The sequence below is a fragment of the Augochlora pura genome, chromosome 3 (genome assembly GCF_028453695.1).
Source record: "Augochlora pura isolate Apur16 chromosome 3, APUR_v2.2.1, whole genome shotgun sequence".
NCBI lineage: Eukaryota > Metazoa > Arthropoda > Insecta > Hymenoptera > Halictidae > Augochlora > Augochlora pura.
In genome coordinates this window covers 24,875,493-24,894,935 of record NC_135774.1, presented here as the reverse complement: position 1 = coordinate 24,894,935, position 19,443 = coordinate 24,875,493, and the positions used below count along the sequence as shown (strand labels likewise).

At 38.2% G+C, this 19,443-nt stretch overlaps 2 protein-coding genes, 1 long non-coding RNA gene and 5 other non-coding genes across 9 annotated transcripts; 6 read left to right on the top strand and 2 right to left on the bottom strand.

Moving 5' to 3' along the window:
* Window positions 1-5,137: 5,137 nt before the first annotated feature.
* Window positions 5,138-5,219, top strand: Trnal-aag (transfer RNA leucine (anticodon AAG)). The gene has a single exon. It is a non-coding gene; the product is annotated as a tRNA-Leu (tRNA).
* A 164-nt stretch (window positions 5,220-5,383) lies between these two features.
* LOC144478988 (uncharacterized) lies at window positions 5,384-6,611 on the top strand. Of its 2 annotated transcripts, XR_013495433.1 has the most exons (4): window positions 5,384-5,467; window positions 5,568-6,190; window positions 6,255-6,402; window positions 6,500-6,611. It is a non-coding gene; the product is annotated as an uncharacterized LOC144478988 (long non-coding RNA). The 2 variants fall into 2 exon arrangements; XR_013495432.1 differs by having other exon boundaries at window positions 5,457-6,190.
* A 1,551-nt stretch (window positions 6,612-8,162) lies between these two features.
* Trnaw-cca (transfer RNA tryptophan (anticodon CCA)) lies at window positions 8,163-8,234 on the top strand. Its single transcript has one exon. It is a non-coding gene; the product is annotated as a tRNA-Trp (tRNA).
* A 5,155-nt stretch (window positions 8,235-13,389) lies between these two features.
* Window positions 13,390-13,461, top strand: Trnaw-cca (transfer RNA tryptophan (anticodon CCA)). Its single transcript has one exon. It is a non-coding gene; the product is annotated as a tRNA-Trp (tRNA).
* A 290-nt stretch (window positions 13,462-13,751) lies between these two features.
* Window positions 13,752-13,833, top strand: Trnas-aga (transfer RNA serine (anticodon AGA)). The gene has a single exon. It is a non-coding gene; the product is annotated as a tRNA-Ser (tRNA).
* A 320-nt stretch (window positions 13,834-14,153) lies between these two features.
* On the top strand, window positions 14,154-14,227 carry Trnat-agu (transfer RNA threonine (anticodon AGU)). Its single transcript has one exon. It is a non-coding gene; the product is annotated as a tRNA-Thr (tRNA).
* A 177-nt stretch (window positions 14,228-14,404) lies between these two features.
* Window positions 14,405-16,061, bottom strand: LOC144467863 (uncharacterized). The gene is made up of 4 exons (XM_078176842.1): window positions 15,427-16,061; window positions 15,058-15,322; window positions 14,713-14,978; window positions 14,405-14,627 (listed from the first exon to the last, which is right to left on the bottom strand). Exons 1-4 carry the CDS (start codon window positions 15,430-15,432, stop codon window positions 14,487-14,489), a joined length of 678 nt encoding a protein of 225 aa, XP_078032968.1. The 5' UTR covers window positions 15,433-16,061; the 3' UTR covers window positions 14,405-14,486.
* A 138-nt stretch (window positions 16,062-16,199) lies between these two features.
* Window positions 16,200-19,028, bottom strand: Emei (transmembrane protein 161-like emei). The gene is made up of 11 exons (XM_078176841.1): window positions 18,719-19,028; window positions 18,524-18,627; window positions 18,191-18,446; window positions 18,010-18,089; window positions 17,700-17,915; window positions 17,489-17,605; window positions 17,278-17,418; window positions 17,028-17,202; window positions 16,846-16,942; window positions 16,609-16,769; window positions 16,200-16,542 (listed from the first exon to the last, which is right to left on the bottom strand). Exons 1-11 carry the CDS (start codon window positions 18,719-18,721, stop codon window positions 16,423-16,425), a joined length of 1,470 nt encoding a protein of 489 aa, XP_078032967.1. The 5' UTR covers window positions 18,722-19,028; the 3' UTR covers window positions 16,200-16,422.
* Window positions 19,029-19,443: the final 415 nt, after the last annotated feature.

Here is a 19,443-nt window from a genome sequence, read left to right as displayed (position 1 = left end):
CGGTGGCCCTCCTGTGGTGTTGTTGTGTCTGTTGGTTTGGTTTTTGTGTTTCGCTCTCCTTCTTATTTCGTCCATGTGCTTGGCTTCGCCCTGAAGCCACCAGTATCTTTTTGATAGCCTTTCGGTGTTGTTGGCGTCGTAGTCAGGTAGTGCTGTGGAGTACACCCATTTGCTTCTTGGGATGTCCTCGATGTTGGTGTTTATTGCTTTATCTGCTCGGTGTCTTTGTAGGTGGTATATGATTGGGATGTTGTGTTCGTCTTGTATGTATCCTTTCCTGTCCAGGTTGGTGAAGAGCTCTGGGGGCGAGTAGTTGCTCCTCGCCATTCTTAGTGTGGCGTATTCGTCGTTAATTATCAATGTGTTGAGTAGTTTGTTGTCTATCTGGTACAGGCTGCTGTAGTAGTTTCTGGTAAGTGTGAGGCAGAAGGAGTCAAATCTGGGGATGTTAGCTGCGTTGTAGATTTCTGTGTTGCTGATTCTATGTGTGTAGTTTGTTTCGGCTGTGCGGTATGTGCCTAAGCAAGCTTTTAGGCATGCTCGTTCGAATTTTCTATACTGCTCCATGACTGAGGGGCCCACGTTCCACCAGATGGGGGCAGCGTAGGCTATAATGGGTCGGATTAATAGCTGGTAACATATGATCTTGGCTTTCGGTTCCACGTGTCTGTTATAGAAGATTCTGTGGTTTGATTTCAGGGCGTTTTTAGCTTTGGCGAGTTGTATGGTGTGGTGTTTGTTCAGTCGGAATAGGTAATCGAAATGTACACCGAGATATTTAACTGTGTCTTTGTTGGGGATTGGGTAGGTGGTTGTTGTGTCTTTGTCTAGTATTGTGATTTGAAAGTTTTTAATGTGTGGGACGGTGCGCGGCGATATTTCGTTTACCGTTTTTCTGAATAGTATTGTTTCGCTTTTAGCGGGGTTTATTTTGAGGTTCCACTCTTTGTAGTATGCGTATATCTGATTTACTATGGTGTTTAGCTTTTCCTGGATTGTTGGGATTTTGCTGTCTGCTACATATACTATCATGTCGTCCGCGTATGCTCCTGAGTGTGTGCTGTTACCGGTGTTTAGATCGTATAGGTTTAGGATTTCGCTGTTAAAGATGTTAAATAGGATTGGGGACGTAACTGTGCCTTGTTGCAACCCTTCCTGTATGTTAAATGTTAATGTCGATGTGTTCACCCCGTCCCACGTAACGAACGACTTGCCGTGTATCATGTCTGTTATTAGGAGGGTCAGTGGCCGTGGGAAATTGAGTTTGTTCAGTAAGTAAGTGAGTCCGTTTAACCAGACTGAGTCGAAAGCCTTCTCGAGGTCGATGAGTGTTGCTCCGACTAGTTTGCCATTTAGTAGGTGTCTATTGATGTCTGAGGAGAATTTATTAATTGCATGTACTGTGGAATGTTTATGTTTGAATCCAAACTGGTTATCTGGGATGATTTTCTTTGAGTCGGTATGGTTTGTGATTTGGATTTTGATTAATTTTTCAAAAATTTTACTAATGTTCATGGTGAGACTGATTGGTCTGTAGCTCGCTGGGTCTTCGGAGCTTTTGTTCTTTTTTTTGATTGGTATGACTTTGGCTTTCTTCCATCTAGTGGGGTAGTAGGAGTGGTTGAAGCAGTTGTTGAAGATTATGGTGTATTCGATGATTAGTTTGTGAGGTATGTGTTTGAGTGCTATCATAGGTATTCTGTCCAGTCCGCTGGATGTTTTATTTCTAGCTTTTTTGAGCAATAGTGTGACTAGTGTGTGTGAGTGTAAATGGAGGTTCGAGTCGGTGTTCTGTTGGGGGTTGTGCGCCTGGTTATTGCGTGTAAATTTTGTGTGTGTGACGTTGTGTGATCGGTTGTGTTGGATTGCTTTTTTGAATTCGTTCGCTATTGCGTCTGCTTGTCTTTTGGTATCAGTTTCCTGGTTTGTGTATCTGGGTGAGTTAACTGATTCAAAGTACTTCCCGATAATATTCATTTTTGAGATTGGGTCTGCAGCTATGTATTTGTTGTCATGTTCGATGAGCTCGGAATTTCCCCGTACTTGATCTGTAATTAAGTCTGTGTTATTTTTTTCTATGATTAGGTTATGCACTTTTGGTGGTTCTATGTGTCTGATGGAGCTGTTAATTCTGGGGAAGAATTTATTCGGATCCCGGTAATCGATGCTATTGGCTTTCGCGTTCCAGTATTCGGTTTCAGAGTTTCTAAACAGTTTAATTAAGTGTTTGTTTATATTTTTAATTTTTGCCGTGATTAGACTTCTACGCCACCAGTTTGTGGAGTTGGTCTTAAATAGCTCTGTGATTAGTTTTGATTTTATGTTTTGCAGCTTTTTGATTTTGTTGTTCACATATTTCATGCAGCCTTTGGGTGTGTGGGGGTTGATTTTTGGAACTGTGGCTTCTATTGTTTCGTGAATAGCGTCTTCGATTTTTAGAATTTGTGTGTCAATTTCTTCGATCGTAAGATTTCTGTCGGTTGGTAGGTTTGTTGTGTATCTGTCCAGTAGGTGTTGTGTAAATTTGTTCCAGTTCGTCTTTTTGAAGTTATGTCTGGGAAATTTGTCTGTTGGGGGGGGTGAATCCTTGAAATATTTCTTCGCTATTGAATGTGAATTCTATTGCATTGTGGTCGCTGTCATATGGGAGGGTGGTGAGTTTTCTGTCGGCGTTAGTCTTAATTTCGATGCGGGAGTCAGCTATGCATATGTCCAGGAATGATCCCGTCCTCGGATATGTGGGTTTGTCTGAGGAGTAGATGGTGGTTTTGAGGGTGATCCCGTTCTCTTCCTCCCAGCGGTTGAGGAGGGCACCTCTGTCGTTTGTTCTGTGGTCTCCCCAATTAGTGTGTCGTGCATTTAGATCTCCTGCCAATATGTAATAAATGCTGTTTCCGGATAGCTTATGTTCTGCAAAGATTTTATTTAGTTCTGAAATGAATGTTTTCTTGTTGTTGCATGCTGCATAGATGCTGAAAATATAGAGCTTGTTGTTAGAGTTTGAACTTATTTTAATTGCGGTGTATTCGATGACTTTGTTCGGTGCGGAATTTGGGTATGTTATTTGTGTGAAGCTGATTCTGTTGCTTATTAATATTGCAGTTCCTCCTCCGTTCTTAGCGTGCGGTCTATCTGTGCGAATGAATGCGTAATTGTTGAAGCTTGGTTTGTGTTTGCTGTTTAGTTTGGTTTCTGTTATGAGTGCTATATCGATTTTGTTTCTGTTGACAAATTCTTCCAGGTCTAGTCTCCTTTTGTTTGATGCTATTGAATTTACGTTAATGGCACAGAGTTTGACTGTTGGGTTAGTGTCCCTAGGTAGGGCCTGAGTTTTGTTTTGTATGTGTTTCGTGTGTGGGGTCATTAGTTTTCAAGGTGGTCTAGTATGTAGTCTATTCTTCTGGCGTTGTTCGTGATTTTCTTGTCTATTTCTTGTAGATGGTCTTTCATCATGGATAACATGTTATCCCGGAAGCTGTTGAGTAAGCCCTCAAGTTGTGTGATGTTGTCATTATGTCCACTTTTGTGTGTATCCGCTATTATTTGGGGTTTAATACTCGTGTTTGCGTTGTTTGTGTATCGCGTTACCTTGTTAACTCTCTCATCTATATTAATTTCCCTCTGTAGAGGGGGGAAGCTTGGTTTGTGCTGGTTCCCCGCCATTACTGCATATGAGATGCCCGGAGTGGTGAACCGATCCATCTTCTTTGTTCTCTCACTTCTTAACGTTCTCCTTATCTCGTTGGCCTGTTTTTTTATGCTTTGTGCCATGGACAAGTATGGGCATCCCTTGTAGGACGCCGGGTGTCCATGGTTTCCACAATTTGCGCATTTCACCTGGGTGTCGTTCCCAGGTGCATCCATTTCGCAGACTCCACCGAGCGCTATTGGGCCATGGTCTTTTCCACACTTCACACACCTGAACTTAAGGTGGCAGTTGCTGCTGGCATGCCCGATTCGCTGGCATCTTCTGCACTGGAAGATCCCTTTTTTTCTCAGTCTCTCCCATCTTACCTGTTGGTGTAATATGAATTTTGTGTTTGTGAGCGCTAGTGATTTGCTGTTGGGTGTAATATGAATTATGAAATGGAATTTGTTTCTATTGTTCCTGTCGTATGCCATTTTGGTGACCTCGACCACCTCAAGGTTGGGGAGGTTTTTGTTGATAATATATTCTTTTACGTCTTTCTCGGTGAAGTCTGATCCGATGCCCTTCAGTACCAGAGTCTTCTTCCTTTCTTCCCTGGGAGTGAAAGTGTAATATTGGAGAGCTGCTGCGTCTAATAGGTTTTTGATTCTGTGGAATACATCCAATTTTTGCGGCATTATTCGGATGTATTCCGCGTTGGACTGTTTAACCCAGAAGTCCTCCTCTGGGATTTTCGCCTCGTTAAATATCTTTATGATGTTTTTAGTGTTCGAGGTGTACACATTTATTGGCGGGGGTTTGGGTTTCCTCGTTTTGATTTCGGGAGCGTTCGCAGCGCTCCTGTTTGTGGGCGGCGGCCCCTGGCGGCTGTGGCTGCCCGCCGGAATGGCGTCCTCTGGTTCGTGGTTTCGCTCTGCAAGCGGGGTATACTTGTTTCCCGTGTCTAGTTCATTTTTTTTGTTTTCTGGGGCTCTTAATTTTGCCGTTCTCTTCGGGGTTATGAATTCCGTGCTTGAATTTTCTTTGTTTTCGTTCGCGATTGACTCGCTGGATGACCACGTGGCTCTTGCCGCGCTTAGGTTAGGCCTCGCCGTTTTTTTATCGTTCCGGAAAAAACGATGGAATGCGTCCGTTCCGGTTAGTCGGTCGAATTCTTTTACTCTCCTGCGAAGCGCAGCTTGTGCTGCGTCCTCGGGGGAGTCCTCACGGTGGCGTTTTCCGCTCATTCCGACCGTGTGTATGTGTTTTTGGTTGTTTATTGTGTGTCGGGGGCACGTGCTCCCCGACGCACCTTGCAGGTGGAGCGTGGATCTCTTCTCGGTATCCTATTGTGTTTTCCTATCTTGATTTCAATGAATGGGCACTTCACTGCACTGCACTTTGTTGCAGTTGATGCACTATTCGACTCTATCTTGATTCACTGCTTCTGCACCGTAGATCGACGATGCGTTCGGTACAAGTACTCGAACGCGACTGGACACTACAACGGGTAGCGTGGCCGAGCGGTCTAAGGCGCTGGTTTAAGGCACCAGTCTCTTCGGAGGCGTGGGTTCGAATCCCACCGCTGCCATTAATTTTTGCTTCCGTTTGCAATAATAAATGGACGTCGATGCGTCCAACTGAACGTATTCCTCGTGGCCTTCGTGATCCGCCTCGTGTAATTAGCGAAAGAAGACAGTGGTACCGACTCCTTTGAAGGTCCAATGGGTTGCGTCGGCACGCGGCGCCGTGGTTCACACCTATTAGGTGCGCACGTTGTTGCAGGAGCTTCACCATGTTCCGTCTCGAACCAGGAATTGGCGGGAGAACCTACTAACGGTAAAAACACGTGGCGTGGAGTTATATGATAAAGTTTAGGGGAAAAGTGGTTAGAAGGTATAGCGATATAACATAAGTTTCTTAATTATTAACCGCCTAGGGCTCAAGGCTCATTGAAGAAAAGAAAAAGTGAAGCGGAAAAAGAGGGGAATACTATTCAAATAGGAAGAAAGGTGAAACGGTGGGAGGTTAGGGTGCGTCCGACGTCCTAAAAAAAAATGTGGGAAAATCACAGAGGGGAATGAGAAAAACAAGAGGGAGACTCGAAGGGACGTAGGTGCTCCCCGGAACTAGTTCGGCGAAAATGTAAACGATGGCGCTGATGAATATACCGGCATTTCAAATAAACTACTCGAAACGTAAAGGGTCCTTCGGAAATTAAATAGAAAATTAATTTAAATAGAAATCTCAACAGATAACACTCCAAGGCGAAAAAGACACAGCTATTTGAAAGTATTTAAATTTTTCAAATATGTATATCACAACCTAGAAGCTATTGTAATTGTTATCAACAGATTAGGAGAAACATAGAAATTGGAGACGCATTAGAGACAGAAAAGATGATGGGGAGAAACGATGCAAGCGAGTATCCTGAAATAAAAAATATATTCAGAATTTCAAACTCTATTTTGATGTTGCGAACAATTCAGCGAATGCAGGACAAATCATACTAAAGAGGGGTAATTAACCCATGAATAATAGAAATAAACAGCAGGGCAGAAGGTATACCTAATAAAAGATACCTAAATAAAAGATAAATAAAAATACCAAGTAATATGACTTGCAGATTACATAGGCATCGAGGGGACTGGGAGAACAAATCTGTTAACTAAAGAATATATTGACGAGAGATGAAAGAAATGACAAGAAAAATTTGGAGAGAGAACTGGAGGTATACATTATACTTTAACACCATATGAAAAGGCAAATAAAAGGTAAGAGAAAAGCCATAGTTTGCAACAGTAGAGGAACACTAGGACTAGTAAGTAGGATTAGAATTAACCATAATTTCTCAAACCATTCACTTTTCAGAAAGGGTATAGTAGATGTCCCAGGCTACGAGTGCAGCCAAGAGATCAAGGAAGTAGACTACATAATCTTCAGTTTCAGCTTTTATGATTTGCAGAGAATGAAGTTAATCAACTATGGCGCTACTAACCACCAACAAAATAGTAATAATTAAAACAATAATAAAATTTTTAAAGGTTTGTGAGGTGTTTCTCTGACATACCGTCAAAAAATATATATAATAAGAGTAATAAAATAATTTAATAGAAAATAAAATAGCAAAGCTGTAATTAGGAACTAGTAAAACGGATGGAATAAAGATAAAACAAGAAATAAGAGAACAGAATAATAAAATAGTAATTGATTGGTGTTATAAGTACCTGGAGGCAGAAAATAATGTAGTAATATCAGTACGAATGAAATGAATACGAGAGATTAAAACCGGGAAAGATGCCGGGCCTCGTCCTCCATAGCAAGCGAACATAAAACAAAAATAACCTAATGTAAACAAAAGAAAACTAGATCTTCCAGGAACACATTCGGAAAGACATGAGAAAGATGTTATTAGCTTTAAAAATTAGAGGTTAACGTAACCTGTGTAGCATTAATGTACCTAAGCACATTGAATAAACAAAACAAGCAACTGTGTGGGACTATTCTCAACCGTGGTTCAGTGCGCACACTCGGAAATAACTGGACACGAGAGTTGGAGTGTGAAGCAGGCTTTATTAGACCTTAATGCGTGGGCGGTTGCAGGAAGAATGGGAGAGTTTTTTCTATCTGAACACCCACGTCGACGGCGCTTTTGTCTTAGGCGTAGAGTACAACTAACTTAACCTAAGGGCTTAAAACTAACTATACTAATGACTAGTTATATTTTACTCTAACCTAGTTACATTTATCTTAACCTAGTTATTCTAGATGGCGCGTCGAGCCTACCGCTACAACTGTCGGGAATCAGAGACATCTTTCGACGTTCTAGTGAATACTATGCTGAGGTTGTAACATGGTTGATAACTTCGTTTTTGTAAAGGAACATTATCTATGAACAAAGTTAGAATTTCATAAATTTTAAATTGAACAGGTGATATTATGACGACGACTATCTTTAGTAATATGAAAAAGAAGAGACTTGAGAAACATGAGTATTCTCGTAGTTACCAAACTGTGGCTTTGAAACAATGCTCTTGCATTCGGATAAAATCCTGTTGCCATTGTTATCACCGGGGGCTAGCCATTCTTGACCATTCTGGTAAACAGGGTCGATTATTGAACAGTCATCGGTTCAGAAAGGGGAAGCGGCAATGATATACATGTATAATAATAAACGCCAGCTGTTCCGAAAAATCGCCGAGAAAGTACCTCTATGCTTCTCGATGATCTGCTAGCCTGATCCATGTTTCATTCTGAAGATGTTACCACGAGCCACACCCTGTTGGTACACATGCAACTTTTAAAATACATAGATACGTGGTCGTGAAACATTTAATATTTTCTTTATAGAGAAATCTCTAAATGAAATTTAAACATTGAGATTACAGTTGCTATATCTTTTAAAAATAATGCAACGTCTCTTGGCATAGTTGATTATTTAGTTTGTTCTCAATGATTCTTTCGATGGATTTCTGTTGTCGGACTTACATGTCTGAACACAGAAAATTAGCGGTCAGGAAGCGTCGTTCAAGTGGACTCCGTGGCGCAACGGTAGCGCGTCTGACTCCAGATCAGAAGGTTGCGTGTTCAAATCACGTCGGGGTCAATCTCTATCTTTCATTTTGCAACAACGACATTTTAAGTATTATTTACTTTGACATAATCTTTTCAACAGATTTCAATTGTGTCGCATTAATTTTTCACCGTCAATATAACTGATTCTTCGCTCTGTACGAACGGAATACATATATCGTTGACATTCGATTTCAACTACGTAAATGTATCGAAGAAAAAGTATAAGTTGACAGTATCGCTCGACGTCATGTGTGCATGTTTGCGAGGGAAAGATGGCGGGAAATATAACGGACGCGGTTCCTTTATACTGAAGTTTCAGTGCGAAGGAACTGAAGTGCGGAGCGTGCTCACATCCCGCACACAAGACGCGAAATACTAGGATAATATAAATGACCTTTCTCCTCTCTTGTACCGTTGAGCGACATTCGCGCGGGTTGTCTCATTTAGCCCCTCCTTGGATTAGGCTAACATATTCGTGATGGAGGTCGACTAAAATGGCTGCCTTTTACCCTATATGTGTTTGTATTATTGGAGAAGGAAAATGAAGAGAAAAGACCCTAGGCTGTGACAATTAATCAGTCCATGTTTCCCAGACAAGCATGTCGACGTTCAATTTGTTTTTAAAAACAAGTAAAGTTGTTTTTTGTATTATTTAATGTAGTTCCCTACGACTTCTTATGGTCATTCTTACTTATTAGTATACAAAATATTTATATGTCGAGTAATAGTTCAATAAAACACAGTTATGAAGTAGCAAGTCGAACTGAGAAGTGGAATATTATGTGACTCGTGGTAAACTACGAATTGGATTTAATTACAGACTTACAATATCGCAAGCATTAATAAATCAATATCAGTTTTAAGGAAAATAATGAACAATAAAATGGAAAAGCAATGAACATGACAAACAGAAATTTTAATTACACCGGTTAAATGTTAACCATGAAGTATATAACATAACAATGAAGAAACAACACTACGTTCAATATTTAAAAGTGGAGGTAATGCAGGTACCTAGTTTAAGTTAAGATAGGCACTAGTCACTAGTAGTTGTTTTGGTTTTAAGTTAGTGGTAGCATTTACTTTTTAAGGGACGCTTCCCTTTCAAATATATTAGGTTGTTTGGAAAGTAATTTCGTTTTGTCCCAACAGAGGACCTAATTGTATTTTTTCACAGCCAACTTCGCACTTAAGCCGCACAATCATTATATATTTTGACAGTTGATATAGTAAAGCTTAGTTGTTAAAAATTTTGTTTGATTCTTTGCAGTAGTTTTTGTTTGATACTTTATCAAAGATGGAAAATCCAAAGGAGCATTATCGACATGTTTTACTGTTTTTGTATCAACAAGGTAAAAGTGCAGTTGAAGCATGGCAAGAATTACGTGATGTGTATGGAGAAAATGTATTGACCAAACGACAATGCCAAAATTGGTTTGCAAAATTTCGTTCCGGCAATTTCGATATTGATGATGAACGGCCCGTTGAAGCCGACGAAGATAAAATATAATCATTGATAGATGAAAACCACCGAATAACAACTCGCGAGATTGTTGAGAGGTTAAATTTCTCGAATTCGACCGTTCATGATCACGCGAAACGTCTTGGCAGAAAAGGAGAAAAGACCAGAGATTTGTAGAGAACCTCATACAAATTTCGTAACTCGTCAAAAGTTTTTTACAGCTTGAATGAAACGTAATACCACACCCACCATACTCTTCAGATTTGGCACTTTCGGACTATTACTTGTTCCGGTATCTGCAAAATGTTTTTGACGAAAAGACCTTCGCTTCAAATTAGGATGTCAAATATCACTGCTATCAGTTTTTTTCCAGCAAAGATCAGAAGTTGAAGAATGATCGTGGAATCAATCTCTTGCTCAAAAGATGACAAAAGGCATTGGCCCGAAATGAAGAATACATAATTTAATAAAATGTTTATACACTCTAAAAAAATCGTGTTAAAAAACAAAAAAAAACGAAATGACTTTCCGAACAGTCCAATAGAAGTTAGTTTTTATACTTTGGCGTAGGGCACAAAATATACAAAGAGACATATCCGTCATGACAGGTGTTCAAATTATTTCTCCCGGTCTAATGAGAAGCCAATGTGGCGTGTCTAAAGATCTTCCACAAAAAAAAGAGTCACAAATGTGTGGCGGATGTAGATAATTAATATTTTCTACTTTATCGACATTTTAAAAACGTGGATTAAATCAATGAGTAAGTTATTACTACCTTGTAAATATCTATTCAATTGTTACTGTTTTCATACTAACGAATTGTTTAATTTATAATAAATTGTCTTAGAGAAAACACGTGTTTGTTGCGCCATTTAGCAATAATAACCGGAACTAATCAGCTTGAAAATTTTGCTGTAGATGGCAGCACAATTTGTTTTACAATTTTAGTTAAATTACCGACGGAGTCGATTCATAAATTCGCAACAGAATGATTACTGTATATCTTGTATAGCGTGCAATTTATAAAAATAGGTAACACAATACGAGTTTTACAAGATAATCATTGTTGCATACCAGTGTTACTAAACAAGATTACATATTCGCACGACTACGTATATTACGATCGGGCTTATCGATCTCAACTGTGCTTCAACATCATTATGCTTTCCTGCTACAATGCACCAACTGATTGAGCCTAAATGATTCTGATTGCTAATCATTAAACCTTCAAACTTCAAACATCTCTCAGCGTACACGTTACATATATTATTAAATCATGCTTCGACCCTTAGTATGAAAATTTCTGATCTATACGTATCATTGTATTGTTAAGATTCCGTCAGTTTTCCACAAAATTTTTTTATCAAAAATGTCGTCACATATCATGATGTCGATGACATCTACTACCATCTTTTCCCCAGGAATCGAAATACATACATACATAATCGATATCAGGTACGATTTGAACGCAATTTTGTAACATAAAAGTCGCAAGTAATATTTAAAATATATCGAGATACATTAATTTAACTTGTCGCGGTATGCGATAGAGTTATTCACTGAATTACAATCATCGAGCTTACTGCCACACACATACGTATCATGGACGTTGTTCACGTATATCTAAGATCACTGTGGACCTCGGTGCGCCGTTCGTCATCGTCGTTTATCTTTCGCCTTTCGTACGACGAACGAGGAATATGCTAATTTACGCGCAGCCTCCAGTAATCTGTAGTTAACGAGTAGAATGGACATAATCAACAATTTAACCGACTCGGTAGTAGGATTGCATGAACGTTGACTGACATTCGCCGCCATCGATATTACCTCTTCGATGGACGTGGTAGCCGCGGATCGGAAAGACACAATTTTGAGGAAGAACCGCGCGGGCCTTAAGCACCTCTGTGACGTACAATACTTTATTGGCCCCCAACGACCTCTTTCCATTGCTTATCGGTTCATTGACTCCGGCATGGGCTGAAATTTCGGCAGGACTACGTGTTTAGCACGTCCCCGATTGCAGCGGACATCTTCCCGCTTCACCTCCGCCCTCGATAAACCATTGTTACGATGGTTCTAACCTCATCCGCTTGGATCGAAGCATCATCACGGGACAGTGACACCGTTTTTCCCCAAAATCGGAATTAATAATGTGTCTCCTGTACGTATATGTAGGTGAGACGTCTCGTAAATTGTTTATCGTATCGTTATCGTGCTCCGTGGCGTAGTGCAACACAACGACGATCCCCCAGTGTCGCTACATTCGCGGATGGATCAATCCTTATTACGCTTTCCCCTAAAATTAACGCACGGTTCAGAGGTGGGGGATCCTGCCTTCAAGCTTGTGTATTATGTCAGCGCGTCACGTGGCCTATGTGCACACGCACGCAGCCTAGGTGGTATGCGTGCACACTAGCTCATCTATCGGTCGCATGCGTTCCTGTTGAAAAAATTCCTCACGGGCGAAAGTCAAGGTATGACGGAACAGCGCGGCTACCAGCACGCCAACTACGTTAACGTGTTCTCCTGGTGCTAGGAGGGGCTTTGTGAGACAACCCGCGCGAAACTCTTTTCAACGTAGGGAGAAACCGGTCTCCTCTAGCAACATGTTCCTCGGATAAATCTGTGCTTGCATGCGGGATGTGAGCACGCATCGCGTTCCTGTTTGTAGACACACTGCAACAATACTGATGATTGATGATGATGATGTTACATTCACTGTTTTATCGTATAGACATTCTACTACCTTTCTAGAAAACATACGACTACTATTTATGCTACGAGGCCATAGCCCACCACAAGTAATTCATTAACCTACAATTGTAATTAAGAAAATATGGCTAAATAATATCGGTTTCTGTGTTTTGTTATGACTGAACGTCTAAAGAATGATATATATAGCATGTTCATACTTACTGCGAGTGTGTACAAAATTTCTTAGCAAATGTAAAAGAATTTCCTATACTTTTAGGATAGTACTCGGATTATTCTGGAGAAAGTGCTGGACTATAAAAGGTAATTACTATAACTGCTATTACTAATTGTTTATTGTAAACTACAAAAATAAAAATTTTAACTAGGACGACGTTTTATTAGTTTCCTAAAATATTTAAATGAACGCTTTGCAGTCGAGGACATTTTCAAGTGAACTTCACGTTGGGTCGAATATATGATTTTGTATAAAGTGATATGTTTTTATCGTTTGTCACCTATGCGGTGATATTTGTTCTAGTGAATAGAAATTTGATGTCGCTAGTACGGCGGTATTCGATTGTGAAGGGTTAATATTAATAAGAAAAGTATATTTATATTTTTCATAAAAATCAATGTAATCTTACAAGAATTGTGTGATCCTCTTTTAACCAGAAAATCTTACCATTACATTGGTAAAAGTGCTATGAAGGAAACATAACAAAGTTTTACATTGTGTTATATTCTTATTTATTTTCTTCATTTATTATTCTTTTCTACGTTCGGCAAAAGCGGAATGCTGGAATTCGATCTGAGCCTTTTCACGACCCGAATATTGCCTGTAAGTATATTTAATTTAATATGAAAATTTAATTTAATTGTAAAATAGGAGACTAATAATCTGATGTACTCTAATTTCCATAATTGAAATATAATCAATATTTTTTTTAGTTTAGATATTCTCTTATACGAAACGAAATTTTCTTCGTGAGATCAAGGAAGTATTCTGTTTTGAGAGGATCGATGTAACGAAGACTCCGTGGCGCAACGGTAGCGCGTCTGACTCCAGATCAGAAGGTTGCGTGTTCAAATCACGTCGGGGTCAATTTCTTTTTTACTGTTAAATATTTATAATATACATGCTCTTGATTTTAATGTAAGTTTTTCATACATTTTTATATATGTATATGTACTTCCATTCATTATCTTTCATAAAAATTCTAACATTTACAAGTCATTCATGAGAATCGAGGTTTATCGCTTCATGTAGAACACTTTAATCAGTTCTTGGTCTGTCGGTGCTAAATAATTCTCATAATATTTTATTATCATTTAATTGTTCATTATTATCTCCACTTTCTCTGAACTTTTCAAATTTCAAGGCCGTTTCTCGCAGCAGTCGTGGCCGAGTGGTTAAGGCGTCTGACTAGAAATCAGATTCCCAGTGGGAGCGTAGGTTCGAGTCCTACCGACTGCGAGTAGTAGTAGTATGTACATAACATGAATCATTTTTTTTCATCGAAGAGCCTGTACTATTTTACATTGCAAAGATAGATGATACCAATGAAACTGAATGACTATACTGGGCTTAGAAATGAAAAAAATTTTTATTCCATTTATACAATAATATGTTTTTGAAAGTAGAGTTCTCTACTGTTGCCAGGACATAACTCATATTTTCTTCGTTTCATTTTTATACGTTGTAAAGACGTACAACAATGCTGCACCAATAATTAATTGTTAAATTCATTTACTGCTCACACCTGTTCTACGCCTTAATCGAAATTGGTGCTCAACGGCGCCGTGGCTTAGTTGGTTAAAGCGCCTGTCTAGTAAACAGGAGATCGGGGGTTCGAATCCCCCCGGGGCCTAGTGGCTTCTTTTTTTTCTTTATTTACTTTTAGCGATAAAATTTTCTAACGTAGAATATTATTATTTATTACATTTATCGTTGCACATTAAATTAGTTTTTTATTAGCAGTTTAATAAGTGATAAATCAAGTAACTTGTATAAAGAATTCACAAAGTTTATTTCGGTATCCTTAGATTATTAATTGGTAGTATACAAATTGTTTCAGCGCACGTTAAATTAATGCAAATAAATAAAATTATTATGTACATTCTTATCATCTAAAAGTCAAATTTATAACCATTTCCAGAAACTTTCACGCGTGCCACAGAAGGCGCAGAAGAATAAGCGATGCCTAACAAACTCTGAGGTTGTTGTTCCTGTTGCTGTTCCTCCTGCTGCAATTCGACACGTTCGGGAACCTGTGGATGATTACTATTAAACAGAAATCACATTTCAATTTTTACAAATTATTATAATTAGTTGTAATATAATCGAAAGTTTTACCTGTTGCGTTTGGGAAACTTGTGCTTGCGATTGTGCTTGAGCTTGCCGTAGTGCAAGAAGTTGGGCCAATTGTGCTTGGTACAAAGCAGCTGCAGAATATCCTTGTGCCTGAGGTTGCTGAATTTGTTGCAACTGTTGATAATAAGCCAATGCTGCAGGATCTGCAGCAGTTTGATAGGGGTATGGTGCAGCTACAGGAGACACATATGAAGGTGCAGGTGGTGCAGCTGCATAGCCATTTGTAATTGGACCAACTGAATATACTCCTGTAACACGGCACATAATTACTCTGATTCTTTTTTGAGAACTATAAAAATACTATCATTTGTTTAAATAATTACAGACCTAAGCCAGGATTCCTGTAAGCCAGAGCATTGGCAACATTAGGGAGCACTTTCTGTGATAGGTATGGGTTTCCAATACTGGAACTAAATGATTGATGAGAACTGGGTCCACTAAATGCAAAAGCAGTTTGTGTCAAGCCTGGCCTAATGAAACTGAAGGATGCATGTTGGTCGGAAGTGCCTAATACATTTGTGGGTTTCACACCATTAATAGGTGGCTCAGCAAATGCACTGGAAAGCACTATGCAACCAAGTACTATGTATTTCTGAAAGAAATAGATCTTTTAGAAACTAGAACACAAATAGCAACAAATTCTACTCGAAACAGTTACTCTTCGTTGAAGTCGACAAACTTGCTCTCAATACTCACCAACATTTTAGTAACTTTTAAGAATCTCGGCACTGTCTCACAGGAACGAACGACCGTATTAACAACGGTACATCAACTATTCTGACGCCAAGTTACCCCGTGGGGAGTTATATATTGCGGAAGCGACCGGGTTGATACGTGAGTAGCATCACATCAACACATTTCCAGAGGTACAATCACACTTTCTCCAAGATGCCAAGATGGGACAGTTCATGAATTGTAATCGCTTGATATCAAGTTTTTGTCTTTACAGGAGATTTTTAGTAGGCAGGATAATGTACACAATTATTTATTATTTACAAACTAGGATATAAACTATTATTCATCGTCGTGTCACGACCGTGTCTTTTTGAAAATGGTAGTACATTGCATTTCTTAATAATTTGAGTATTTTTTACAGAGTTGTGTATAAGAAACGAATTGCTACAATCAATATATAAAGGGCAATGATAGATCCCTAAGTGATTTATCTATGATAGTGACGTAGTAGAAGAAAGTTTGCTTTCAGCAAGTCCAAAGCGGTATTGATACGCTGACAGGTTATTAATGGTAATCAAATAGTCGTTCACAGAATGTTAAATAGCTCATTTACTGGCAGTGATACAATTTATTTATGTCTCGCACACGTTCAGAAGCCATACTTAGATTCGACCATAAAATATCCGTTAATTTCTCTCTGCTGTTCTGTGTGCTATCACCTCATATAGTTTTCCATCAGTTTTATATAATCGATATACATTGTACGGAAAATTGAAACATTTGTTTTGACGTAGTCGAGTCTCAATGCTTTTATTACTATACGTATTACAAATTTTAAAAGTTGGTACAAATGTTTCTTTTTGGACAGTCGATATTGTGCATACCTCGTTGTAGGTACTTTTTCGAAAAATATTCATTGAATATTCCGATAACAGTAGAATCGATAGACCAATTGCAAAGATTGACATAAATTTGTGCGAAATAACGTGAAGTGTGTTTCCCTTTCACGGTGACTGTTCACATACTGGAGAAATATGATTGATAAAACATGCCCATGGCAGTAGATGCAAATAATGTGAAGCAACTCCACCACGTTGCTAGACCGAATAAACCTCTATACACATCTGTTGTAAATATCTATAAAATAACAAATTGTCTATCAGTGAACTCTTTACGGTTCTATTCATGAAACTATAATTATACCTGCTTTAAAGATCCTAACGCAAGTTGAAAATCTTGCGCGGTTTGCACAACAGTTTTTTCATAATCATCACTGGTTCCTTTCAGTACCGATATCGGTGGGTCATCCGCTGGACATTCCTCCAATGCTACTTCTTTGAAAATACCCTCCCACGTATAACCACCTAATGAAGACATACACAATCACATTAATATATGAAAACGTGAAATCGATAAACAATTCTAAAAAATTGATTTTACCTAATGATTTGTACATGAACGTTAAAAATAAACATATAATTAATGGAACAATGATTTGCAACGCAACAACACATAAATAATAAAATACTGCTGCAATCTGGAACAAAGTCGAGATAAGACTATTAATATAATTGATAACTACGTTTACGTTCGATTCTCTTAAGTACATTTTTCATAAGCACCTTTTTCTGTAAATCAACGTTCTTTATTCTACCAGCTTCTTTCTTTTGATTTTCTATTCGTTGCACAGCTAAATTTAGATATGATTGCAAATACGTCGGCATCAATATCAGCTTTAATAAAATCGCAACGACTATTGCAATTAGCCTCATACTCTCGAAAGCCGATGGTGTCATTCTGTAAAAATTTATTTTTAAGAATACATTGCTGCAATTAATACATTATTAAAGCATTTAATGTATTGAAACTTACAGTGGACCGTTCATACCACGAAATATTCGAACTGTAAGGTAATCCCTACTTATAGGCTTAATCCATAAGCTTATCAATAGAAGTGGGGAGGCATAACTAATGTTTGATATCAATAACAATAGCTTTCTGTTTTCGTAATATCTAAAATATAGTAGTATGTTAAGCATTCGTTCCAGTAAGAATATTTTTGACATTACCATAATCTTGATACCTTAACGTATCCCAATGCATTTTTGATACTCTCAAACCAGGGAAAGTAAATAAGGAACCGAGCAAACCACACCACAATGCAAGAAAGAATTTTATAACAATTTTTGATGCAGGACCTCTACAAAGAAAATTATCAGAGAATAAGTATATATAGAGATGAAATAATTAAAAAGACATATTAAAAGCTCCTAATTAAAGTTCTGCAGACTTACGTAGATGAAAGACCTTGATTATCTAAAAACAAAGATGCACTGTGATTAAAGCTTGCATAGGCTTTGTCCAATCCAATCTCAAGATTATTTTCGTCAACGATAAGAACCATCATAGCTATAAGAAGGTAAGCAAATCCGGTTACAATACATGTAGACCTTTCACCTATACTCTCCTCTCCTTTGAAATATTCTATCCACAAGGAGAGCAATACTTTGCTAAGTAATTAATTAAGGAAGTCAATCTTAATATAAAAGATTCATTCTTTAGAGAAAGTATACCCTAATATGAATCAATAGAGAAAAAGGATACAATGCAAAAACCAAAACCAATGAACACCAAAGCATACTTAGATTTATCTCATCTTTGATCGGATAGAAATAATTATACACCTGTTTAATATAAAGCATTGTAAAGACACAAAGAAAGAAGCTTAAACTTTTCATTTTATATTTCCTTCATACTTTGTACATTCAACGAAACTGTTACCAACCTCTGTTAAAGCATAGACTGCTGCAGCATAAACAGAAAAATCCAACAACCACTGATACTCTGTATAATATTTTAAATGCACTACATCTAATGTATTTATCTTAACATTTTCCAGCGTAATATCCAGATTTCTAGGAACTTGAAATACATCGGCAAGCTTTCCATTCTCCATATGCTTGCCTTTTTTGGGTTTCTCTTTGGGTACACCCACCATGCTCCTTAACTGTTGGTCAGTCGGATACAAGTAACGTGTCAACCTATAAAGTAATTAACAAATCTTCTATTAACTTTTAATTCTGTTCGATCGATATTGTTATCAAACAAGTCAACATACCCTGTAGAACATAACATCCATCTTGCCAAGGAGAAATGCGGAGTCAATTTTTGAATGACACTGACCATAATAAGGGTAATGACCAATTGAGCTCCTAGGAAAGCCTGCAACATTGTAATTCACTTTTACTAAAGAACATCGAATGTCTTTTTGAAATTGTTATTTGTTCCAGGCACTTGCGTTCAAATAGATTACCATGATCGAATTTGTTGCGGATTTTGAAAAAAAATAAAGTGAATCCACCGGTTTCACGAAACCATAAGTCCCATCACGGAATCCGTAATTCCTCGATAAATCGCCGACTAATGCTGAGGATAACAAGTGGAAATTATCTTGGAAATAACGCCGGTAATGCGTGTTCAACCATTTTAAATGGCACACGTTCGAATAGCTGGTTTTATAAATAGTTGTAACCCCGCGAAACCGAAAACATCGTAACCCTTTGCATGGGATATGAGGTTATTTCCAGTTATTCTAATTCTATCTATAGTAAGGAAAGATTAACCCGTTTGAGGTGAAGCTTTCCGTAGTCGTTGGCAGATGGCTAACTATCATCGGAGCTGCCATCTGTATACCCGTAAAAGATTTTTAAATTTGAAATTATATTGAGAAAAGCTATGTAATACAACCACAAATCGCGTTTGTGACATAATAGTGTCACTTTTCTTTTGAATATTTAAACATACGCTCCTTCATAGGTAACTATCCAAAGAAGCAAGATTGAAGAATTATAACTGTAAATAAGAAACGCGTCATAAAGCGCGAATATGGTGTCGATAACGAGAGCGGTACCATATATTTAAAACTGTCCAAACTTTTACCAAAACGTTCTAGGGATTTTGATTGTCGATAAAGTAATTTGTCTAGCAATTTGAGCGTTTCGCCGCTACAAAAAATGATGCTAAATTTAGGTTTTAGAA

Bases quoted from the DNA above. Each gene is read 5' to 3' on its own strand.
- LOC144467863 (XM_078176842.1), bottom strand. The intron at 14,979-15,057 runs GTCTGTAATTAT...GCCGTGTTACAG, and splicing joins TTACAGGAATCCTGGCTTAG to GAGTATATTCAGTTGGTCCA. The intron at 14,628-14,712 runs GTAAAACTTTCG...AATCATCCACAG, and splicing joins AAGTTTCCCAAACGCAACAG to GTTCCCGAACGTGTCGAATT.
- Emei (XM_078176841.1), bottom strand. The intron at 17,916-18,009 runs GTATCCTTTTTC...TTAATTACTTAG, and splicing joins TTGGTTTTGGTTTTTGCATT to CAAAGTATTGCTCTCCTTGT. The intron at 16,770-16,845 runs GTAAAATCAATT...TGTCTTCATTAG, and splicing joins GTTCATGTACAAATCATTAG to GTGGTTATACGTGGGAGGGT.